The 25,738-nt window shown below is 40.9% G+C and overlaps 1 long non-coding RNA gene and 1 gene segment (V, D, J or C); one reads left to right on the top strand and one right to left on the bottom strand.

The window, feature by feature from the left end:
* Window positions 1-4,099: 4,099 nt before the first annotated feature.
* On the bottom strand, window positions 4,100-5,029 carry LOC140498889 (immunoglobulin lambda variable 3-25-like). The segment is given in 2 exon segments: window positions 4,100-4,646; window positions 4,811-5,029. Coding segments are annotated over 2 exon segments (363 nt in total).
* Window positions 5,030-9,528: 4,499 nt separating this feature from the next.
* LOC140498882 (uncharacterized) lies at window positions 9,529-18,015 on the top strand. The gene is made up of 2 exons (XR_011965209.1): window positions 9,529-10,951; window positions 15,782-18,015. It is a non-coding gene; the product is annotated as an uncharacterized lncRNA (long non-coding RNA).
* The last annotated feature ends 7,723 nt before the right edge of the window (window positions 18,016-25,738 follow it).

Below are 25,738 nucleotides of genomic sequence, written 5' to 3'. Positions count from 1 at the left end.
TTCATAGCAAATTTATTGTACATGTTATTCTCTCCTTAAGCCAAGTGTAATGAGGATAAAGTTCATGCTTTACTTCTCACCTTCCCCCTCTTCTCCTCCACTGAAAAAGCTTTCTCTTGCCTCTTTTGTGTGAGATAGTTTGCCCCATTCTATTTCTGCCATTCTCCTCCCATTATATTCCTCTATCATCCCTTAATTTTTTCAGATATTAGCCCTACCCTCTGTCTGTATGTATCTAATCCTTCCAACTACCCTAATACTAAGAAAAGTCTCAAGTATTACAAAGATGATCTTTCTATGTAGGAATATAAACAGTTCGACTTTACTAAGTCCCTTATGATTTCTCTCTCCTGTTTCCCTTTTCATGCTTCTTGTGTTTGAAAGTAAAATTTTTTATTCAGCTCTGGTTGTTTCAACAAGAATGATTGAAAGCTTTCTATATCATGGAATGACCATTTTATCCCCTGAAGAATTGTACTCGGTTTTGTTGGGTACGTGATTCTTGGTTCTGATCATACCTGTTTTGACTTCTGGAATATCATATTCTAAGTCCTTCCATTCCTTAATGTAGAAGCTGCTAGATCTTGTGTTATCTTCATTGTATTTCCACAACACTGGAATTGTTTCTTTCTGGCTGCTTGCAATATTTTCTCCTTGACCTGGGAACTCTGGGATTTGGCCACAATGTTCCTAGGAGTTTCTCCTTTTGAAATCTCTTTCAGGAGGCAACTGGTGGATTCTTTATATACCTATTTTGCCCTCTGGTTCTAGAATATCAGGGCAGTTTTCCTTGACAATTTCTTGAAAGATGATGTCGAGGCTCTTTTTTTGATCATGGCTTTCAGGTAGTCCAGTAATTTTAAAACTGTCCCTTCTTGATCTATTTTCCAAGTCAGTTGTTTTTCCAATGACATAGTTCACATTGTCTGCTATTTTTTCATTCCTTTGGCTTTGTTTCATGATATTTTTGATTTTTTCATGAAGTTATTAGCTTCAATCTGCCCCATTGTAATCTTTAAGGAATTATTTTCTTCAATGAGCTTTTGGACCTCCTTTTACATCTGGCCAATTCCCTTTTTAGGGCATTTTTCTCCTCATTGCCTTTTTGGATCTCGTTTGCCATTTGGCTTACTCTTATTTTTTAAAGGGTTATTTTCTTCAGCAATTTTTGGGGGAGTCTCCTTTAGCAGGCAGTTAATTCGTTTTTCATGATTATCTTGCATCACTCTCATTTGTTTTCCCAATTTTTGCTCTTCTGATTTCATTTGATTTTCAAAATCCTTTTTGAGCTCTTCCATGGCCTGACACCAGTTTGTATTTTTCTTGGAGACTTTGGATGGAGAAGCTTTGACTCTGTTTTCTTCTGTTTGCATGCTTTGGTCTTCCTTGTCACCAAAGTAAGATTCTATAGTCTGATCCTTTCTCCAATTTTTGCTAATTTTCCAAGCTATTTACTTGACTATTGAGCTCTTTGTTAAGGTAGTTCTCTGCTTGGGAATGACTGTCCCCTGCAGTGCTAATGTGTATTGGCTTCTTGGTTACTATGATGCATTTGGCTTTCTGGCGTCTGAAAAAATGTTCTTCTTCTGCCTTCTATATGGAGAGTCTATTATACTTTGCAATTCAGACCTGTGCTGGCATATTCAGAGTGACTGTTGGTGCTGTCAATATTGCCTTGTCCATACAGCATATTCCATATTTTGGTGCATCTTATCTCTTCCAGTCAAAGGAAAGGTCCTTTTGAGAAGAGACTGCTTTACTTTTGTTATTGTAGCTTCAGCACCTGGTACTTAGTAGCAGGTCCTTAAGAAATGGTTATTGTTTGGTTGTTGTCCTTATTCTTTAGTATATTTTTAGCTTATATGTTAGGCAATTTGAAGTCATCAAGAGCAGCTTACTCTCTGCTTAATTTTCTAGATTATTAACTCTCTGTGGACTATTTTGTATTCAGATATTTTCAGGCCAATGATCTTTATTCTGGGCAGAGAAAACAGAAGCCAAAGAATCTTTGAGCAGACCAGCCTTCTCTTTGTCTCAGACACCTGCCTCCCACCCCCCTTCAGCAAGCATCTTTTGCCTTCAGTGTTCTCATTCTTTCCCTCAACATCGACAGAAACCTCTGTGGTCTGGAACACTCCTCACCAACCTCAGCTGTGTCTGGGAATTATTCCTGGCCCCACTGAGATTGCCCTCCTAGTGCTGACCCTTCCTTTTATGTTTTTCCTGCAGCCAGGGAATTTTTTAGATTATCAGAGATTCAGGGAATGATGTTGGACTATGTAGCTTAATGAGGGAAGAGGCTGTTTTGAGGATTCTGTAAACTTTTATAGAGAATTTTCATTTTCCTTCATAGGATTCTATTATTCAGGACTTATATTCATTCCCCCTACCATTTAGATTAACTGAAGCATGTCTTCTATTAATGTTAGCCTCATCTGACTAAAATTTGATGCACGAAATCATAATTTTAGGAGATGACTATTTTACATTCCTCAGCTAAGAAACCAAGAAGAATTCTGAGCTTCCCAAAGAGATTTCACTATTTGTGGAAAGGGTCATAATACCTAAAAATATGAATAAAGATTTCCCTAACCCAGCTTTTTGTTTTTCTTTGGGACATAACTTATTTTCCCCCTATTAATCTGTTACAACTTCTTTAAAATGAAAATTCAGTTCTGTGAAAGGAGGATTCTGCAAATACAGTGTTTAAATCTCTAACTTTCCCTAGAAAGTTTATGGAACTCAGGACTGGCTGGCTCTTTAGGAATTCATCAGTTAATCAGTAACCTTGACCAAGCACCTACTATGTTCTAGTTTCTGGGCCAGGTACTGGAGATACTGAGATGAGTCTCTCTTTCAATCCCTGCCTAAAAACACCCCTGTTTCTCCAGCCCCAGTGTCCCTCATTCTACCCTTGGTGACCCCAGATTTCTTTAGTGAGGCTCAAACTAGAGATCACCAAGTTCAGCACAGACCAGAGCTTCATTCACAGAATGTCTTATACAGCAATTAGTCATCATTTATTAAATTCTAATTTTTAAAGATGATTTTCTTCAGCAAGCTTTTGTACTTCCTTTCCCATTTTTCCAGTCCTATTGTTTTTTTTGGGAATTCTTTTGGTCTGCAAATTTTTGTGTATCTTATGCCATGTAATGGACTCTTTTACTCACGATTTTCTTCTACTACTCTCCTTTATTTCCCCAATATTTCTTCTAATTCTCTAATTTGTTAAATCCATTCTAAGCTCTTCTAGGAATTCCTTTTGGACCCGAGACCAAATTAGATTTTTCTTTGAATCCTTGCATATAGCCATTTTGATGCTATTGTCCTCATCCAAGTTGATGCCTTGACCCTTCCTATTACAAGGATCACTTTCTATAGTCAAGCTTTTTTGGTTGTTTGCTCATATTTTCTGCCTGTTTTGGGACATGATGTTTTTAAGGGAGAGTTGGGCTCTGGTTGTGCCCTGCCCTAAGCTTTTAGTGTTGGGGCTTTGGGTCTTGCTGCTGGCTTTCACTGGGGGTGTCTCTGGAGGGCCGATTTCCCTTATGGTTTGGCAGTGGGACCTCCCTGTGGGGCTCATCTGGGTCTGGGCTTAGCTATTTACCTGCAAGAGTTACAGTGGAAACACAGGCTGATTTGGCCAGTCCCACTTCACTGCTGGTGATCAGTGGGGTCAAGGCCTCCCTGGTGGCTTCTGGTAGGGCTAGGCTCATTGGGGTGTGGCCTTGTGAGCTGCACAGATTGCTCCCTTTACTGGGAGACTGCTGAACTGCAGGGGGGTGGAACCTTGTTGGTGGATTGCCTCAGACTTGGAGCCTTGCTGCAGGCCCCCTGCTGTAGCTGCTGCTGCATCTGCTCTTAGATCCTGTTTTTCCACCAGCCCAGTGTGATAAACCTTTTCTGCCTGGCTGCTAAGCTGCTTCCCTGTTCCTAGATCAGACGGAGTCAGTTTTCTATTTCTTTTAGAGGGAATTGGGTGAGGGCTTCAGAAGGGTTCCTCTTATCCATCCTGGCTCCCAAACAGCCTCCAAAGCTTGGGAGAGGCTGAAAGAGCCTTTCAGGGGGGCAGCAGAACTCAAAGGGTGAGAGGGGAGCATGTGGAGGCAGGGAAGGAGGGAGCAGATGGGGGTCTGAGGAAGGAGAGACTTAGAGGGAGAGGGTCATTGGGGGAGGGTCTCCCAGGAAGAAGAGCAGGGAGGGAGAAGGGGAGGAAGGGGCAAGACAGTGAAGTTGTTTCTGTCCTACGCTCATCAGGCACCTCTCTAGAGCCCAGAGGAGAGGGTACAAGGGGAGCAGGCCTGGCAGGGTTTTTGTCTCACTTCCCCCTCAGTCTTTGTCACTGTGTATAGCACCACTACTACTCCACTGCCCACAGTAATAGTCAGCCTCATCCTCAGCCTGCAAACCAGAGATGCTCAGGGTGGCTGTGTTCCCTGACTTGGCACCAGAGAATCTGTCAGGGATTCCCGAGGGCCTGCTGTTATCATAATATATCACCAGCTTAGGGGCCTGACCAGGTTTCTGCTGGTACCAGCTTACATAGTAGGTACTAGTTCCAACCCCAGCACAGGAGATGGAGGCTGTCTGTCCCAGGCTCTTGGACACTGATGGAGGCTGAGTCAGCACATTGGAGGCCCCAGAACCTGCAAGGGAATAAAAGAAGAGATTGGTCACAAGCAGAGGTCTATCTCCCCAGAGGGGATGCTGACCCCTGAAGCAGCTTCAGGATGAGCTCAAGTCAGTAGTATGCCTGACCTCAGACACTGTGGGGCCTGAGCCACAGGGAGGAGTCCTTGGGCAGCCTCACCTGTGTAGACAGTCAGGAGGGAGAACAGCAGAGAAATCCAAGCCATGGTTAAGGTTCCTCCCAGAGCTTCGGTGTCCTAAGGATCCCCAAATGGGGCTGGGCTCCCTCAGGGCTCTCTTAAGACCAGCCCAGGCCCTGCTGGGAGGAGGCCCCCACATGCAAATCTGCTCCTGCTCTGGACACCTGAAAGAGGGGCCTCAGGTGGTGACTGACTGACTCTGTGGGTTCCTGAGGCAGAGGGGGTTGGTCCTTTCTCTGGCAGGGGAGGATAATAAAAGCCCCTGAGGTCATTTCCTCCTCTGAGATTCTGGGATTCTTGGAGTCAAGTTCCTTCCTCCCTGGGGCTATGTATGATGCTGCAGGACCTTGTCACTGTAACTGAACTGCTTTGTCCTCCTAGACCTTCCCTGTGCCCTGGGGCCTTTTCCCCATGGACCCTCCCCCATGCTGCCCCCTCCTCCATTGGTGAGTTCCCCCAGGCCCTGCTTGGGGACAGCCAGACTTCCTCCCCTCCAGCTGTGTCTGGGACTCTGGAGGATTCAGGAGCACAGGGAATGGGGCCCTCTCTCCCCCATCACTATTGGCTCCTTTCAGCAGGTGTTTTCCAATTAGGATGTGAGCTCCATCAAGGGAGGGACTCTATTTATCTGCACTGGAGTCCCCAGCCCTAAGCACAGGGCCTGACACATGAAGGGATTAAGAAATACCTATTGCTTTGCCTGGCATTTAATCCAGAGCTGCCTCATGACCATCCAAAGGAAGAGCTATAACAGTCAGTGGACCCAGCTTCTGGCCCAATATCCTCGGGGTTTCTGCTGCTCAGGCCTCCGAAGAGGAGGAAGGAAGTCAGGCACATCCTCACTCTGGGGCCCACTTCTTCATTGGTAAAATGAGGGGAATTGGACCAAAGGGTCTCTAACTTCCCTAACATCTCTGGTCTTAAATGATCAAGCCCAAAAGTCCTGTTTTCATCTGGAATTCACCACAGACTCCAAATACTAAGGCCCTTGGGGAGTCAAAATAAAGGGCCTAAGGGATTTGGGAAGTGTCCTCTAAAAATGTGGGGCATTGGGAGGGGTAGATATGCATCTGCCCTCAACTCAAGAGGAGAGACTGGGACCGCAGAGCCAGGGGAGCCTCCCCAGGACACAGGGCAGGAGACCAGGAGCGCAGGGGCCAAGAACCCCAGGTGACATTGACAGCCCAACTCACAGCTTCCAAGGACCACACAGCTGGGGCTGGTACCCACAGGCTCTCTTATCCTTCACGGGCCACAGGCATGCAAAATTTCCCCTACCTCAATCTCTCCTGAGTGCCTGTGGGCTGGTCTTTGGCTTCCACCAGAGCACAGGCTGAAGAGACTCTGGGGCACAAGCTCCTGGCTCAGTTGGGAAAAACTCCATATTATCCAACAGTGCCCTCCTCAGGCAAAGGCCAGGAAGTACTGCTTCTTCAGAGAAGTACATTCCTGTAATCTTCAACCTCCTATGGGAGTGTAACACCAGGTAATATTACTTTGGAAAAAAAATATGACAGCATAGAAGAATCCAGCAGCCTGGGGTTTTCAAGGCTTTGACAGCTGGAGGTTCCCGGAGGACTTCAAATGAGCTAGGATTTCACCTCCTAGAAGACTGTGGAGAATCTTTACACCTTTTTGACAAAGATATTGGGAACCAATGAGCCTGGTGAATGACTCAAAAAGACTCTCAGGGCTAAAAAACAACCAACATTGGGGTCCAGTGGTAAGGACGAAGTTGAATGAATTTTCAGGAGATCTCATTGATGTGGTTTGTGGTTTCCAGTTAGACAATACAGATTAGGATTATCAGAGGAGAGAGGACAGAAGCATGTGCGTTAGTGGAGTAACAACAGTGGAAAGTGCAAATGTCTTTAGAATCCAGGGTTCCCAGTCCCTGAGACTATTGTTGTGGTGGAGGAAATGAGGAATTTGTCGACTTGTAAAAATGTGGAAAAGCTAAGACTTATGAAAGAAGATGTTATTCGCCTTCACAGAAACAGAGGGTTAATAAGTACAGTGCAGTCTTACACAGATGCACTTGAATGCAAACATGTATACATGAGTATGATTATTGATATCTGAGTACATGTATGCGTAAGTATATGTATGTGCACAGGTGCCTGTGTTTATGTGTATTTGTATGTCTTTCTGTGTATGTGTCTGTATGTGTATATGTAAGCACATATGTATGTATGTTTATGTATACGTACATATATACTTGTCTGCATTTAATTATGCCTTCTGGGGTGGGAGGGTGAAAAGAACAAATTAAAAAGCTCAAAGCTGAGAAGAAAAGAAAACTTACAAGGGAACAAAGAAAAGATGGACAGCTCTCAGTGCAGTGCATAGCATTTATTATACAGGCTTTCTTGAAATGGAAATTTCTTGCTGCATATTTAGAATCCTCTCCCACATTCTGCTGTGCACATTACAATTTTTTTTCTTTCCTCATTTTTTATTGTTTTCACTTTGGCTTTTAAGTTTGTTTCTTTCTCTTTGCTTAGTTCATATTTAAGAAAATTACAAACGTTAAGTTGCTGCTGCTCTCAATGAAACCTTCTTCAATCAGCTGCTTCCGTGTTTGTTTCTATCTGATATTCTGCCCTTTTTTTCTGAAAGAACTCTTTTTGGGGGATATTTACAAGCATCATGTCATTTTATCTTCATAACTACCATGAGAGGGAAATGTACGTGTTGGGAATAGGATTTGAACCTGGATCTTCCTGGATCCAGGCCAGTTACTTTATTCACTACATCACCTAAGTACAATGTGACATTCACAGAGCCTACCTCAGCCCTGAATATCCTGGCACAGTTCTGAATAGCGCAATACCACAGACGCTCCACATGGAATGCAGAACCAAAGTATTTATTCAAACACCAGAAAGACAAATCCATTGCAGAGACAAAAATCTATACACAATAACAATGCAGAGAACAACACCATTCCCAAACCTCCCCCTGCCAGGGAGAGCTTCCCAAAACTAGGTCCATTGAACAAATCATAAGCAGGGTCTCTTAAACAAAATCACAGTGTCACACTTACACTAGCCAGAAACCTGATCACCTGCATCCTTCCTAGCTCTGACAGCTCTCATGTGTGTAATGGCAATTTAAATGGAAAGATCTTTGTCATTCATTAATGGGCCCATATGACCTGTTTGAATCACCTAGAGGCCTGAGACACATGTGGTGGGAGGAGCTTCCTGAACAAGTGGAACAGAAAAGTTGGAGCAGAACTAGGAAGAAGTGAATGAACAAGGTGAAGGCAGAGAAGAGGGGACGCAGGTAGGCAGGCAGATATGGCAAGACTCTGTCTCTTAAGTGTTTACTGGTAAGAAGGCCCTCGCAGAAGGTTGGTGGAGGCTTGGGAATGGCTTTGCCTCCAGTGGAGATCATGTTCTTCTTGTAACTTCTTGGTCACCATGACAGATTTTGCTTTCTGGTTCTGGAATTTGGCTTCCTAGTGTCTAAATAAATATTTTTCTTCTGCTTTCTGTATGGAGTGTCTTTATACATTATGATTGAGAACTGTGCCAGCATATTCATAGTCACCATCAGCGCTGTGCATATTGCCTTGGTGATATATTTGGTGTCATGAACAGGATCTTAGAGTATAAAATCTCTATTTGGAGGCAGAAAAAAATTAGAGAAAGAAACTAGCATCCCAGGTTGGGATGACTGAAAGTATTTTTCACTCACTAGGGAATGGGTTAAAAGTATTGGACCATGTGAAAACTGGGAAGCAAGGACAGAGCAGAGGGACCCTGGGGACTTGAAAAGGTGTTTGCAAGGAATTCCAAGTAGCCCAGGGAAGGAGTGGTAGGAGGAGAGGATGAATTTTATTAACAGGTTACAGTATTATGTGTAAAAACAGAGAGGAGCTACTGAAGGAAAGCATTCAGATAGAAAAAGAGTTATCCACTTTGCATGGAATTCTCAGTCTCCAGGCTCTCCTTTAAAAAATTAGGCTGGGTAAGGGGGGGGTCTCAAATGGAAGATAAGACTGTTCATTTAGCTCAGAAGAAGCTGAAGGCTGACAAAAGAAGTGCACATTCTGACCTTCCTACAGACGCAGTCTAGTTGCCACTGTGTCATAAGGAAGTCAGAGCAAGGAAGTGAAATAGTGTTAGAAGGAAAAGTTTCTCAGGCAGAAGCATGCCCAATAGTGAGGCAGAAACAGGAGAACCAAGGAGGTAGCACAGTGTTTAGGGAAGTAATTGAGTATTTAACTCAGCAGGAGGTCACAGATATTTTGAGTCAGTTCTCCCAGTGGATGGGAGAATCATTAATATCTTGGATGATGAGTATCAGTGATGAAGGGGCCAGAGGAGTATTTATAGATAGTGTTGATAGCTTGAAATTTATAGCTATGAGAATCCTTTTGTACAGAAAACTTTTACAGATTACAATATGCAAGGAGGTAAAAACACAATTAGTCTGTTAGCTTTGGCTGCAGAACGCTCCAGTAGCCAGTATCCTGCTGACTGCATGTGGCCTAGGGGAGACAGACTCTGGCATTCACTTGGGGACTGTATAAGAAAGTTAAAGGAGAAGTCATTCCCCAATGAATAAATGGTCAAAGGATATGAACAGGGAATTTTCAGAGCAAGAAATTAAAGCTGTCTATAATCACATGAAAATCACTATTGATTAGAGAGATGCAAAGCAAAACAACTCTGAGGTGTCACATCACTCCTATCAGATTGACAAACATGATAAAACAAGAAGATGATAAATGTTGAAGAAGAGGTGGGAGAGTTGGAACACTAATCCATTGTTGGTGGAGCTGTGAGCTGATCCAACCATTCTGGAGAGCAATTTGGAACTATGCCCAAAGAGTTACAAAAATGGACATACCCTTTGACCCAGCAATACATTTCTGGGACTCTATCCCAAGGAGATCATAGAAATGGGAAAGGGTGCCACATGTACAAAAACATTTATAGCAGCTCTCTTTGTGTTGGCCAAAACGTGGAAATCAAGGGGATGCCCATCAAATGGGGAATGGCTGAACAAGTTGTGCTATATGAATGTAATGTAATACTATTGTGCTATGAGAAATGATGGGCAGGAAGACTTCAGAGAAGCCTGGAAAGACTTATATGAACTGATGCTGTGTGAAAGCAGCAGCACCAGGAGAAATTTGTTCACAGCAACAACCACAGTGTTTGAGGAATTTTTCTGGTAGACTTGGTACTTCACTGACATGCATGGACTTCAATAATTTTCAATGGACTCTTGAGGTAAAACACCTTCCACCTTCAGAGAAAGCACTATGGAATTGGATCTCAGACAGAAACAGACCATTTTCTTTTGTATTATTTTATGTTTTGTCTTGTTTTATGGTTTCCCCCATTCAGTTTAATTCTTCTGTGCAACATGCATTTAATAGGAATGTACATGTCAGACCTATATACGATTGTATACTGTAAGGGAATTGCCAACCCTCAGCTCTCTTGGACGGCGTACACCAATCACGGCTCAGGTAATCTGAGGGGAGATTGGTAAGGCATGAACAAGATGGCGCTGGGAGGAAGGGTTCTGGCTCTGGGAGGAAGGGTTCCGCCCCTGTTCACCACCAGATACTTCCTGAAACGTGGCTGGAAAGCAGTAGCAAAACCTGCTTAAACTAGTTTAATCTTGCTTGTGCTGCTTACGTAACTAAGGCGTACATGATACTATCTAAGTGCCTGAGCTAGTTGGAATAAACGGAGTTGCCTTACATCTTTGCCTCCCGCCTCATCCGTTACTCACAGCGAGCTCCTTCAGGGTCGACAGGCCCTGCTGGTCAGGTAAACCTGTCGGCTTGGGGTGAATGGCCCCGATAAATCCTGTTCAAGTGGCGCCCAGACTTGGGGCGGTAGATAAGAATTCTCAGCGACCCTAGGAGGTGGAAAGTAGTTGGTAATGGTCATAGGTTATCAGAGACTCGAAGGGCAGAATACTTGAGGGTCTCAAGATAGCAACAGGACCGGACAGTGCAGGGGCAAAAGCGTGACCTCGTAGCTCGAGAAAAGACATAGCCCGCATTCCTCGGACGGTGCCTCACGATAAGGGTGGGATGTGGGACGACGCGCGCTTCAGCTGTCCGGGAGACAAAGAAAAAAGAATTTGAGACTGTGAGTAACCTGCTTATATATATATACAAATATATATAGGTAGGGAGCTAGGTTTTTAGCATTAATGAGGCTAACAACATCAGCAGAAAAGCTAGATAAGAAAGCTAAGAGCCAGGGAGTTACAGTGCAGTGAAAATTAATTAGAAAATTTTTAAAACAAGTCCAAGACTCAGAACAGTCCCTGGGTGGAGGAGCGACCCTCCTTATCTACACATACTTGGCAGATGGTGGAAAAACAGTTAACTGCTTATGACCAGGAAAGTCCTGGAGTTATATCACCACATACTTTTTATCTGTATAATTTGTAAAATATTCTTTTCAAGTAGAAGAAGGAGGTTGTGATAAACAAGTCAGACAATTTGCCACCTCAACACAGACCACTCCTTCAAGCTCTTCAGAGAGCTCAAGAGAGCATAGCCCAGAAAGAATGTATCCTGATTTGCAGAAGGAGCTATCAGAGCGGAAAGAAAAAGAAAAAATTAATAATTTGGAGACTGAGCTTCTAAAGATAAGTAAAAAATTGAAGCAATTAGAGTTTAGAAAGAATGTGTCATTTAAGGAGGACATTATAGAGTCTCATGCTGAATATATGGAGCCAACGAGTTTAAAATTATGTTTGGAACTAAGTAAAAGAAATCAAGCCATAGGTCTAATTTGTGCAGAGGATTTCTGACAATCTTTTCTCAGTTTTTGAAATTTTTTATTGTCTGTATATGTGTTCAGTCTTTACATGTTCTGTGTGCATGTGTTTGTGAGTTATTACAGCCAGCTCCATTGTAGCTGGAATTCAGAGTGTTATCTCTTTCCCTCCCCCTCATCCCTTCTCTCTGATGGCTGCAGCATCAGGGAGGAGAATGGGAGAGAGAAAGAGAGGAACTAATCTTATATTATTTAGTTTATATGACTGCTAAATGCAGTTTTACATAAGAAATACAAGGAAATAATGTATGTGTAGTTTTAAAGGGGCTTTAATCAAAGCCCACTAGGAGTACAACATGGGTATGAAGTTCAAGGAAAGCATAAAAGTTTTGGAATTTATTGTTAAGTAGTTGGTAAAATTCTCTCTCTCTCTTTACCCTCTGACCCTGGCCAGGTTGTGAAGGTGGAGAGAAAGACAAGAAGAAATTGGGGAAATTTTCCCCTCCTATCACAAAGGCAGATTGAATAGCATTTTAATTATCTCATGCCTCACCTAAGAGAAAAATTTTTATGTATGGGATACAACTAAAAGGTAGTTATTCTGGTCATATTTTAAGTGAAACATGTCACTCCTAATTGGATGTTAAAGACAGGTCAGAATTTATTGTATTATTTGGCATTAAGGCAAATTGAGAATATGCATAAAACTAAAAATGAAAAAAGACACCTCAGAGATGAAGATGTGAACTTCCAAGTGGAGAGGAGGAGGACTGGCGCCACTGGACTTTGTTCCAGAGTCTCCCTCACTTCCACTTGCAGTTTTACAACTTTCTCTTTCAAACACATTTTTAAGGAGTAGACATAGACATGAAATTTTCTTGAGTAAAAATTAGAACCATTGTAATTTTTATTTTACTCTGTAATCCAGAAATGGTGTTAGAGAAAGCAATTTGTAATCTGAATCTTGTTAAAACTAAAAGATGTTGGAAAAATTGTGTGTAGCCATTTATGTTACTTAAAAATTTTATCAGTTCTACTAACCTTATCTTACAATGTTTTGTAATTGCCATTTAGAAAACCAGGTATTTTCACCTTTGCCTGTTAAAGAAATTACAGCTAAAATAATTTGTTTATCATTTATAAACGTTGCAAGATTGTTAACTAAGTTTTTGAAGTTGCTGTTTTAATACTAAACTTAATATTGTTAATTGATTACTGTGTATAGAAAGAAAAGAATGGAGTAAAAAATTTATTTAGACTGGTTCTGCCCATTCAGAACAGTCCAGACAGTATGTTTGGGGTTTGGCAAGCATGGGATTCATGCCAATTCCTTTTATATTTTAAAACTGCCAAGGCCTCTTTCATGTGGACAAGGTCATCAGTCCCAAGAAAGAAATTTGTTTGGCTTATATAATTCATAAACAATGAATGTGACTTGCTCAATTGTTGTAATAGATAGAAAACATTTTTAATAATTGACTTTTATATCAGGACAAGTTTTAAATTTGAGAAGGAAGGATCTTAAAGGAAATCTCTTATGTATGTGAGTCCTGTTAATCTTCACTGCTTATTGCAACTCCATGGGAATACAAATAAGTGTATTTGGCTTTAAGTTGTGATTAGTGAAATTTGCTGTTTAAGGTAAAAGCATTTGGGACCATAAATATTTTTGTTTAAGTGTGAAGTTGGGTATAGTTGTCTGCATTAGATCAGTATCTGAAAGAATACGTCACAAGTTACTCAGAGGGACTGTGATCCTGCATCCTGTACTGTTATCAGGTGAAATTTGTATCTGGAGAGGAAACACTGAGGGGACAATTCTAGACTCAATCTAGGATGGGATCCTCCTGGTCCGTTTCTCCATTGTGTCCTTTTATAAAGGAATATTTTCCACCTGACTATTCCTGAGTCTGGCTATAATACAGATACTGCATGACTGGAAAATTTCACTCCTATCTGAATTCAGATAGAGTCAAAGATGTTTTATCCTATCATGCTTGCTATATCCCATGTCTCTATTTTTTCCTTTTATAGCAAATTTCTATGATCAATTACAAGTAGTCAGTATAACATGTGAGCCCTTTTATGTAATCTTACTGGAAAACTTAATATTATTTTTATCTGAAACTGGAACATGTTCAGAAATTTATGTATACGACTTAAGACTCACCTTAAGATGTCCCTATTGTTTAAAGCAGTAATTTTTTTTATAATCTGTCTCTTACTGTTACCAATGTGAGATTCTATTATGCACTTTTATTAAAACATTTTGTGATATCTAGGAATTCTAAAATACCTAAGAATTTGGTTTGTTATAATACTTTGGGAATTTATATTCCTTAGAACATTTTTATACCAACTAAGTTTTAATAAATTTTAATTTTAAAAGGTTTATTTTTGCTTCAAAGTGAAAAGACAACTATCATTTTAAAAGGTTTCACCTAATCTTCTTTTAAAAAAAAAGTTTAGTAACTCTCTTAACATTATGATAAAATTTCAACTGTTTTAAAAAAAAGAACAAGGAATGTTTTTAGAAGAAATAGTTTTCAAAATAAGGTTAAAGCCTATTAAAATTTTCATTTTCAAGATAATGTATTGCTACTTAATATGTAATGATCTATAAAGCAGAACAGATCTTGTTGTTTTAATAAGCAAAAGTTAATATTAACCTGTGAACTTATTAACAACTTAATTTCTAAAGTTTTTTCTTCCAGAGTGAATATAATCAGAAAAAGATAAACAAGCTGATGAAACAACAATGATCATCTATTTAGTTGTGAGATTCAACTTAAAAATCTCTTTTGTTTAAGATAATACAGCTATGCTAGTTAACAGTAATAACTTATGGACTATCTTGTCTATGGTAGAAATATCAAGGAATATGAAGCAGTCTAAATGATCAGTTCTAGAGATTTGGAAAGCTAAATACAAGCTTGATCAAAATATATAGAAAGCAAATAGGGAGGTTGGAGACAAATGTGAATCATCCAAGCTCCTCCTATCCTAGATAGTTACTAAGTATGTCAAGAGAGTGTGAGGATGTCTGACAGTATTCTCACACCCACCTCACTTCTAGTTATTTTATTCTTACTCCTTTTTGGTTCTTGTTTGTTTAATCTCTGTGCCAGATTTGTGTTTTCTAGGTTTCTTTGTCCAAGACCATCACCTATCACCCTCTGAATCATCAAGTTCCTCATATTGGTTAAAGACACAACCCCTCCAGTGTTGGGACCCTGTGAGGCAGGATCAGCTCTACGTCCAATCTCAGCAGGAAGCAATTTCAGAAGTCGAGACCTTCATCCCTTATCCCAAAATATGTTGGGTCTCATCTGTTTATAGGGGGACAGGGTGTGGTGCTTGAGTGCCTGTACTTGGGCCCCAGTTCTAATATTGAATTTCTTTTTATAAATCATCCATATTTCAGGAATACCATATAACTCTATGAGTCAGGCAACAGTACAAAGGAAGAATAAAACTCTCAACCTGTTCCTTCAAAAACAAAAAGGGTAGGTCCCCTAGGGAACAATTGGCACAGGCCGTATATACAATGAACAACTTAACCTTAGATTATGACAGCCTTACTCCTTCACAAACATTCTTTTCATTTTTGGGCCGTAATGATATCAGAATTATTAGTAAAAAGTAGATTGGACCCAAGCAACAATAGGTGTTGTGGAAGGGTGTCAGTGAGGTGTGGAGAGGCTGTCAAGGATGTCAGAGCACACCTCTTACATTGCTTCACCCGTCATGGTGTGCCAAGAAGTATTAAAACAGACAATGGTCCAGCTTATACTAGCAAAGCCATTCAACAGTTCATGGCGGAATTCTCTATATCACATGTTACTGGAATCCCCCATAATCCTACTGGTCAAGCTATAGTAGAGCGGGCAAATCGCTCGTTGAAAACTTATTTGCAAAAACAAAAAGGGGGAGCTGGACCAGGAGTTGATGACAAATTACAATTGGCTGTTTACACATTAAATTATTTGAAATTTGATGATGATGGCTTATCAGCCACTATGAAATTTTTTACATCTCTTACAAAGACTGAGTCTATTAAGACCAAGTCAGTTACAGCAAATGCATTGAATGCCAAAGCCCGTAAAGTGATGTGGCATGATGAGAATAAACAATGGTTTGGTCCTCATATAGTATTAACTTGGGGAAAAGGATATGTTTATGTTTTAACAGATGACAACAAAGAAGTGTGGCTTCCAGTGAAACATATCCGAGTGTTGGAAGACAGCAATCATGACGAAGAAGTCACAGGGGGCACGACAGAGACAATAAAGAAAGTTACAGAAACTTTGTCAGGTTTTTAGCCATCTACAACATAATGGTGCTCCTGATCTTTCTCACAACACTCCTACTATGCAACCATTCTGCGCCCTCTCTTCAAACACAGGAGAAGGACTCTGGACAGACGGAACAACTGAGATGAGCATTTGTCATGGAACCACCATGGCTGAGAGTGATGTCATGGAGTGAGACAATGCCAAAATTCATTCTTCATGGTAACATTTCCCACATGTATGAAAATGATGGAGTTGACACAGAGACAAAGACTATTAATGAGACTATAATTCAGAGACACTTTAATTTTTCGGGCTTAGTTTCAGGTTTTCCATTCTGTCTACAGAAAGGTATTTCAGGGATCTGGAATGGGTCCAGTTTCAACTATACACAGGTGAAGGGGAAAGAAAGGTATCCTTGGTGTGCCACCATAGTGGATGGAAGAGATGCTTTAGATGAGAAAGATCGGCGACATGCTTATTATTTGTTCACCTGGACAATAAAGGGGACAATGGTAACCTGGTCAAATACAGACTTTACAGGACTTTCTCGGGGTATGGGATATAGACCATTTTGTCATTTGTTTAAAAAGAGAAATGTAACCTTATGGCATCTATATACAGGTTTTTTATCGTTTGAGAATTGTCATACCCATACATGTCAACAAACAGAGTTAACATTTGGGAATTACACAGAAATGTTGTATTCATGTCACAATCTTTCATATGCACCAGATGCAAGATTTGCCCCAGAGTTTCCTAGACAAATGTATATCTACCACAAGGGGTATCCTCTGATAGGAAGACCAGTTCAAGGGATAGACAAAATTATAATGGCTATGGGAGGACAGACTATACAGGCTATGTCTGCAGTTTCAGAAAAGGACAAAAATAATGTTATTGTACTGACGGAGAGTATGTTTAGGGAATAAATAGATAGAGACAATAGATCAACATTGGAGATATATAGAAATTGGACAGGAATTTACAATTTCACTTGTCAGAATTGTTCTGTGCAAGAATGTATAGGGCCAAAGATTGATGGGAGAATATTCATTTTAACAAGGCCACACTATGCATTAACAGCAGTCAAGGCAAAAGAGTGGTAGAAGACACCCATTGATGAAGTAATATATACACTGGACAAACAATTGGATGAATTGATGAATAGAGTTAAAAGGATGTGTTTCATGTGTAGTTTTAGGAATTACTTTATTAGTTGAAGTCATCTTGGCATCTACTTCATTGGCTATGTCAATTTATAATAGCCAGAATGAAATGGTTCAAGCTTCTGAATTACATGCTCTTATGAAAAATGTATTGGCTGGATTTAGACAACAAGCAAAGATAGATGATGAGTTTTATAAAGCCCTTTATTCTTTACAAAAGGCAACTGAGGTAATTGGAGAAGAAGTTGCAATGATACAACTGCAACAAAAATTACAGTGTGATTACAGATATAATACATTTTGTCTAACAAAGAAAAAATATGAGTCTCAACTGCAATGGGAAGAAATTAGGACACAATTACATGGGTTAGTTGCCGACAATATTACATTGGAAATTCAACAATTGATAAAACTAGCACAAGAGATTGATGAAGAAGCAGATACTGATTTTGTACCTGAAAAAACAGCAGCAAAGATAAATGATTTCTTTAAGCATATTGTTTCTTAGGGATCTGTCAAAAATTGGTTGCGCCAAGTATTATAGGCTTCGTAGTATTGTTTTTAGGATGCATTATTATACCCATATGTATTACGTTTTCATTGCATAGTTTGTATAATGCTCTACTTTCCAGTAAGCAAAGTGTTCTTATCCTTAAAGATCAGATGTATCAAAACAAAAAGGGGGAATTGTAAGGGAATTGCCAACCCTCAGCTCTCTTGGACGGCGCACACCAATCACGGCTCAGGTAATCTGAGGGGAGATTGGTAAGGCATGAACAAGATGGCGCTGGGAGGAAGGGTTCCGCCCCTGTTCACCACCAGATACTTCCTGAAACGGGGCTGGAAAGCAGTAGCAAAACCTGCTTAAACTAGTTTAATCTTGCTTGTGCTGCTTACGTAACTAAGGCGTACATGATACTATCTAAGTGCCTGAGCTAGTTGGAATAAACGGAGTTGCCTTACATCTTTGCCTCCCGCCTCATCCGTTACTCACAGCGAGCTCCTTCAGGGTCGACAGGCCCTGCTGGTCAGGTAAACCTGTCGGCTTGGGGTGAACGGCCCCGATAAATCCCGTTCAGTGTACTGTCTCAGGGAGGGAGTGGAGAGAGAGGGAAGACTAAGGGGGAGGGAGTGGCAAAAAATCTAAGGCACATGGAAGTGATTGTGGAGCACTGAAAACAAATAAAATAATTCAATTTAAAAAATAAACAAATAAAAAGAAGGTTAAAGGAGGAGCTAATGATGATTGTCATAACGATCAGAAAAGGAGATGGATACTGTGATACTGCCTTTGCAGTTTACCATAGGAATACAATAGAGAAGACAGGTTCTCCTATTCATAAGCACTTAACTTATAAACACTTAATTATTTTAGTAAGCACTAATAATTAGGAAAATAGGACACCCTCTTCCTGAGGTGCTGGATAAGGTTTCACATTTAAGTGGCTTAGGGGACCGGAGAAAAGACAAAATTCCTAAAGAGAGAGAAATAAATAGTGTTAGAAGTGAGCCCGGCTAACAAGACCCCACAGTGAGAAACATGCTTATCTTGAACAAAGAACAATGCCTATTCTGAAATCAGGAAAGCTTTTATTAATCTTTACATCCATTCCCCCCCGAATGGATGGGTAGCCTCCCCAGCAAGGTTACAGGACAAATACAACACATGCAGAAAGATGGAGTTTTTATACTGTTTTCTGAACTTTGGGTCTCCCACAATACTGTCCCCTGGCTCCATGTGACTCCATGTTCTCATCTCTGATAGGTCCTTCTTCACACAGCAACTTGGGACTGCACGTTAGTTTCTGACTTCTATCCTGTCTATGTTAGATCACAACCTTTGTCACCTAGGAATGTGGAAAATACAACTTTCTTGTCTCCCTCAAAATCCCCCTCTTTTCTTTATTAAAATTTCCATTTTCACATGTAAATCTAATCAATAAACACCACCTCACATTCTTTCCCCTGTGAATTCTTCCCTTCATCTATCTCTCCTTTATATAAATATGGGAAGGGAGCAAAATTGACCGACACTCACAAATTACAAGGGGTCAGTCCCCTTTCATAAGTACGAATACAAAGATTCAAAAGGAACAGGTAAATTACTGAATTGCCCATTTAGAAGTTCCATCTAATATGACAGTCTGGGGAGGAGCGTCATCTAATGCAGTTTTCTGGTCTAGAGGCTCGTTCAAGTCATCTTCAGCACAGCATCTCTGCATCTTCTACCCTTTACCTTTTTGTTGAAATTCAGGTGTCCATGCTCCTACAAAGCTGACCTTGATACAATTTTAAATGACCATCCCTAAGGTTTATACACTTATCATTCTTACGAAATCAAAATAGAAACTTTAGCCAATTGTGGTGTTTAAGAAGTTCACATTAGAACCCAGTCTTTACATTTTACATTAATTCACTGTTCATTTCCCACATCAGGAGGATGATATTTCACCAAGCATTCAATAACAGGCTCCAGTACTTACACAAATACAATAAATAATCATTTTTAACACAGTACATACAACATCATAAAGCAATTCCACCTTCTGGTCACGTGATACTTCTTTTAAAGCATTTACAATATAGACCAGAAAGCATTTTTATTTTAACATTTTCCAGCTGAGACAAAAATAATAATGACTATGCATGCTAATCTCATGAGCCTTTGATGGAATTGTCTCCATACTATCATTAAGAATTAAAGGCCCTAAATTATTTTTGTTAAGTCTGAAATTCTAAAACTAATAACTTAATTTTAGACTCAACCTCAGCTCGTCCCCTACCAACAACCTATTACTTAATATATCTGGTATTAATCTTAGAAAACTTTTGATTATAGGAATTTGCCGATAAGAATAGGGACATTTCAGGGAAACAGTATCCCTTTAACTTCATGTCAGTTCCAGGAAGGAGTAGATTGCCATTTGGCATTCAACCAGGTTTAAAGTCTGCCAGGTATCACTGCGGAAATTGAATCAGGAGAATCTTACTGCAGCCTAGGCTGAACAGCTGTTTTCCTAACTTTCCCATGAGATCACATTTTTTTTTTTTAGGTCTTATTACCTTACTATTTATTTAAATGGATCTTTTCTCCTTTAACCTTGATCACATTGTCATATGGTTGATTGAAAAAAAAAACAGACTTCTTTCTCTGCCCTTTTGCTGAAAAAGCAGCATTGATGGGAAGACTGTCCAATAGAGAACAGTTTTTCCTGGAGTCAGTATTCACAGATGGTGATTTCTCTTCCCTTCCTTCAGCTCATGTTTTTCTTTTTCTTTTTTTTTAAATTAATTAATTAATTTCACTTTTAACAGTCATTTTCACAGAATTTTTGGGCTCCAAATTTTCTCCCCCCTTGCCCCCTCTCCCCACCCCAAAACACCGAGCATTCCAATTGCCCCCAACACCACTCCGCTCTCTCCTCCATCATTCCTCTCTGCCCTTGTCTCCATCCTCTCCTCTGTCCTGTTGGGCCAAATAACTTTCTATACCCCTTTACCTGTATTTCTTATTTCCTAGCGGCAAGAACAGTACTTGACAGTTGTTCTTAAAACTTTGAGTTCCAACTTCTTTTCCTCCCTCCCTCCCCAACCCCTCCCTTTGGAAGGCAAGCAATTCAATATAGGCCAAATCTGTGTAGTTTTGCAAATGACTTCCATAATAGTCGTGTTGTATAAGACTAACTATATTTCCCTCCATCTTATCCTGCTTCCAATTACTTCTATTCTCTCTTTTAATCCTGTCCCTCCCTATGAGTGTCGACCTCAAATTGTACCCTCTTCCTCATGCCCTCCCTTCCATCGTCCCCCCCACCCTGTTTATCCCCTTGTCCCCCACCTTCCTGTATTGTAAGATAGGTTTTCATACCAAAATGAGTGCGCATTTTATTCCTTCCTTTAGTGGAATGTGATGAGAGTAAACTTCATGTATTTCTCTCACCTCCCCTCTTTTTCCCCAAACTAAAAAAATCTTTTGCTTGCCTCTTTTATGAGAGATAATTTGCCCCATTCCATTTCTCCCTTTCTCCTCCCATATATTTCTCTCTCACTGCTTGATTTCATTTTTTTTTTAAGATATGATCCCATCCTATTCAATTCACTCTGCGCACTCTGTTTCTATGAGTGTGTGCATGTGCATGTGTGTGTGTGTAATCCTGCCAAGTACCCAGATACTGAATAGTTTCAAGAGTTACTAATATTGTCTTTCCATGTAGGGATGTAAACAGTTCAACTTTAGTAAGTCCCTTATGACTTCTCTTTGCTGTTTACCTTTTCATGCTTCTCTTCATTCTTGTGTTTGAAAGTCAAATTTTCTTTTCAGCTCTGGTCTTTTCATCAAGAATGCTTGAAAGTCCTCGATTTCATTGAAAGACCAATTTTTCCCCTGAAGTATTATACTCAGTTTTGCTGAGTAGGTGATTCTTGGTTTTAGTCCTAGTTCCTTTGACTTCTGGAATATCCTATTCCATGCCCTTCGATCTCCTAATGTAGAAGCTGCTAGGTCTTGTGTTATCCTGATTGGATTTCCACAGTACTTGAATTGTTTCTTTCTAGCTGCTTGCAATATTTTCTCCTCAACCTGGGAATTCTGGAATTTGGCCACAATATTCCTAGGAGTTTCTCTTTTTGGATCTTTTTCAGGTGGTGATCGCTGGATTCTTTCAATATTTATTTTGCCCTCTAGTTCTAGAATATCAGAGCAGTTTTCCTTGATAATTTCATGAAAGATGATGTCTAGGCTCTTTTTTTGATCATGGCTTTCAGGTAGTCCCATAATTTTTAAATTGTCTCTCCTGGATCTATTTTCCAGGTCAGTTGTTTTTCCAATGAGATATTTCACATGATCTTCCATTTTTTCATTCTTTTGGTTTTGTTTTGTGATTTCTTGGTTTCTCATAAAGTCATTAGCTTCCATCTGTTCCATTCTAATTTTGAAAGAACTATTTTCTTCAGTGAGCTTTTGAATCTCCTTTTCCATTTGGCTAATTCTGCTTTTGAAAGCATTCTTCTCCTCATTGGCTTCTTGACCCTCCTTTGCCAATTGAGTTAGCCTATTTTTCAGGGTGTTATTTTCTTCAGCATTTTTTTGGGTGTCCTTTAGCAGGGAGCTGATCTGTTGTTCATACTTTGCTTGCAAGTCTTTTATTGTTCTTCCCAGTTTTTCCTCCACCTCTCTATCATGATTTAGAAAATTGTTTGGGCTCTTTAAGAACTTTTCCCAGCACAGATCTCATTGAGTGGGCTGGGATGTAGAAGCACTGACTTCTGTGTCTTCCCCTGATGGTGAGCACCGCTCTTCCTCATCAGAAGGGAGGGGAGGAGAAACCTGCTCACCAAGAAAGTAACCCTCTATAGTCTTGGTTTTTTTCCCTTTTCTGGGCATTTTCCCAGCCAGTGACTTGAGCTCTGAATATTCTCCTCACACCCACCTCGCCTCTGGATCCTCCCAGGCAGTGCTTGGGGTCTGAGGCTCAAATGCTGCTTTCCAGCCTCAGGGCTTTGGGCGGGGACAGGGCTGCTATTCAGTGTGAGATTATGTTTAGGTGCTCAGGTGGTGACAGGGCCGTGTCACGGGCTCAGTTCCCTCAGGGGGTTTATGCACAGACCGTCAACAATGGATCCAGGCTCCTGCCTGCTTGGGGAGCCCCAGTCTGCTCCCACCTCTGCTGTTGCCTCCCGAGGGGGCCTGAGTATGCGGGCACCCCACTCCCCTCTCGACCCCCCAAAGAGACCTTCTCACTGACCCCCGTCACCTGTGGGTGGAGGGACCCACACGGCCGCTGGAGATCCCATCCCTGAAGTCCGCTCAGATCTTCTCCTCTCGGTGCTGGGCCGGGGCAGGGCTGGGCTGGGCTCCACGTCCTCAGCACGAGGGACCTTTTGCAAGAGGTTTGCAGGTCCCTCTGGAACAGAAATCTTATCCACTCTCCTGTTATGTGGCTTCTCCTATTCCCAAATTTATTGGCAGCTCTTTACTACAGATATTTCATGGGCTGTGGGTTCGGAGCTAGTGTATTTGTATGTTTCTACTCCGCCATCTTGGCTCAGCCCCCCGAGATCACATTTTTGCAGTTCATACCAGCATCTCACAGGCTTACTGGTATCATGAATCAATGCCTCAGACTGCTTTTCTTCCTATCCATACCTGGAGGTAGACTCAGCAGAACAGTCAGTTAACAGTCCCATAAAATCATAAAATAGCAAGCTCCAATAATCAGTTTCAGACATGACTACAATTTCACATTGGCTAAGGAACTTCTTTTGAAGCAAGTCTTAAGTAACTTACATGCCTTTCTATACATGTTCTAGTTCCTGATTAAATAATAATCACAAAATCAAATTTACCATCAAAACCCTAAGTTATTGCTCTGATAGATTTACACCTGTTTCCCAAACTACTCTATCCCTTTCTTTCTTTTTTTTTTTTATTAAATTTTTAATTTTGGGTTACAAATTTTCTCCCCTTTTTTCTCCCTCCCCCCCCAGACCCAAGTTTTCTAATTGCCCCTGTGACCTATCTGCTCTCTCCTCTATCCTCCCTCCCTGCCCTTGTCTCCGTCTTCTCTTTTGTCTTGTAGGGCCAGATAGCTTTCTTGACCCCTTAACCTGTGTTTCTTGTTACCCAGTGGTAAGAACATTACATTTGGTCCTAACACTTTGAGTTCCAACTTCTTTAGCTCCCTCCCTCTCTACCCCTTCCCCTTGGAAGACAGGCAGTCCAATATAGGCCATATCTGTTTAGTTTTGCAAATGATTTCCATACTAGTTGTGTTGTATAAGACTAACTATATTTCCCTCCATCCTGTCCTGTCCCCCATTACTTCTATTTTCTTATGGTCCTTTCCCTCCCCGTGAGTGTTGACCTCGGATTGCATTCTCCTCTCTATCCTCCCCCCCTTCCTGCTTGTGCCCCTGTCCCACACTCTCCTGTATTATGAGATAGGTTTTACTATCAGAATGAGTGTGCATTATATTCTTTCTTTTAGTGGAATGTGATGAGAGTAGATCTCATGTTTTTCTCTTGCCTCCCCTCTTTATCCCACCCCTAATAAGTCTTTTGCTTGCCTCTTTTATGAGAGATAATTTGCCCCATATAACTTCTCCCTTTCTCCTCCCAATATTTCTCTCTCACTGCTTGATTTCATTTTTTTTTTTTAGTATATGATCCCATCCTCTTCAATTCACTCTGTGCACTCTGTCTCTATGTATGTGTACATGTGTGCATGTGTGTGTGTGTGTGTGTACTCCCACCCAGTGCTCAGATACTGAAAAGTTTCAAGAGTTATAAATATTGTCTTTCCATGTAGGAATGTAAACAGTTCAACTTTAGTAAGTCCCTTATGATTTCTCTCTGCTGTTCACCTTCCTATGGTTCTCTTCATTCTTGTGTTAGAAAGTCAAATTTTCTTTCCAGCTCTGGTCTTTTCATCAGGAAAATTTGAAAGTCTTCTATTTCATTGAAGGACCATTTTTTCTCCTGAAGTATTATACTCAGTTTTGCTGGGTAGGTGATTCTTGGCTTCAGTCCTAGTTCCTTTGACCTCTGGAATATCTTATTCCATTCCCTTCTATCCCTCAATGTAGAAGGTGCCAGATCCTGTACTATCCTGATTGTATTTCCACAATACTTGAATTGTTTCTTTCTAGCTGCTTGCAATATCTTCTCCTTCACCTGGGAACTCTGGAATTTGGCCACAATGCTCCTAGGAGTTTCTCTTTTTGGATCTCTTTCATGCGGTGTTCTGCGGATTCCTTGAATATTTATTTTGCCTTCTGGTTCTAGAATCTCAGGGCAGTTTTCCTTGATAATTTCGTGGAGGATGATGTCTAGGCTCTTCTTTTGATCATGGTTTTCAGGTGAATTTTTACATTGTCTCTCCTGATTCTATTTTCCAGGTCGGTTGTTTTTCCAATAAGATATTTCACATTATCTTCCATTTTTCGAATCTGCGCGGTATGTTCTGAGATATCTGTCTTTCTCGAAAAGTCCAAAGCTTCCATCTGTACCATTCCAGATTTGAATCTCCTTTTCCATTTGGTTAATTCTGCTTTTGAAAGCATTCTTCTCCTCATTGGCCCCTTGCACCTCCCTTGCCAGCTGAGTTAGGCTAGTTCTCAAGGTGCCAATTTCTTCAAGATTTTTTTGGTTCTCCTTTAGCAGGGAGCTGATCTGTTTTTCATGCTTCTCCCTTATCCCTCTCATTTCCCTTCCCAGTCTTTCCTCCACCTCTCTAACTTGATTTTCAAAATTCCTCTTGAGCTCTTCCATGGCCCGAGCCCATTAGGTGGGCTGGGGCACAGAGTCCTCGATTTCTGTGTCTTTGCCTGATGGCAAGCCTTGTTCCTCCCCATCAGAAAGGAAGGGAGGAAATGATTTTTCTCCTATAAAGTACCCTTCAATAATTTTATTTCTTTTCCCTTTTCTTGGCATTGTCTCCCCCTAGTGGCCTGACCTCTGAATGTTCTCCTCACATCCACCTCGCCTCCTGGTCCTCCCAGCCAGCGTTTGGGGACTGAGATTCAAATGCTGCTTCCCGCCTTAGGATTTTTGGCGGGGGCAGGGCTGCTATTCAGTGTTAAATTAGGCTCAGGTGCTGAGGTCAGGGGCAGGGCCGCCTCTCTGGCTCAATTCCCTCAGGGTGTTTATACACAGACCTTCCACAATGGATCCAGGCTCCCGCTCGTTT

The sequence above is a fragment of the Notamacropus eugenii genome, chromosome 4, assembly GCF_028372415.1.
Source record: "Notamacropus eugenii isolate mMacEug1 chromosome 4, mMacEug1.pri_v2, whole genome shotgun sequence".
Classification (NCBI taxonomy): domain Eukaryota; kingdom Metazoa; phylum Chordata; class Mammalia; order Diprotodontia; family Macropodidae; genus Notamacropus; species Notamacropus eugenii.
Note: the sequence above shows the minus strand (reverse complement) of the source record. Positions and strands in the feature narration are given on the sequence as shown.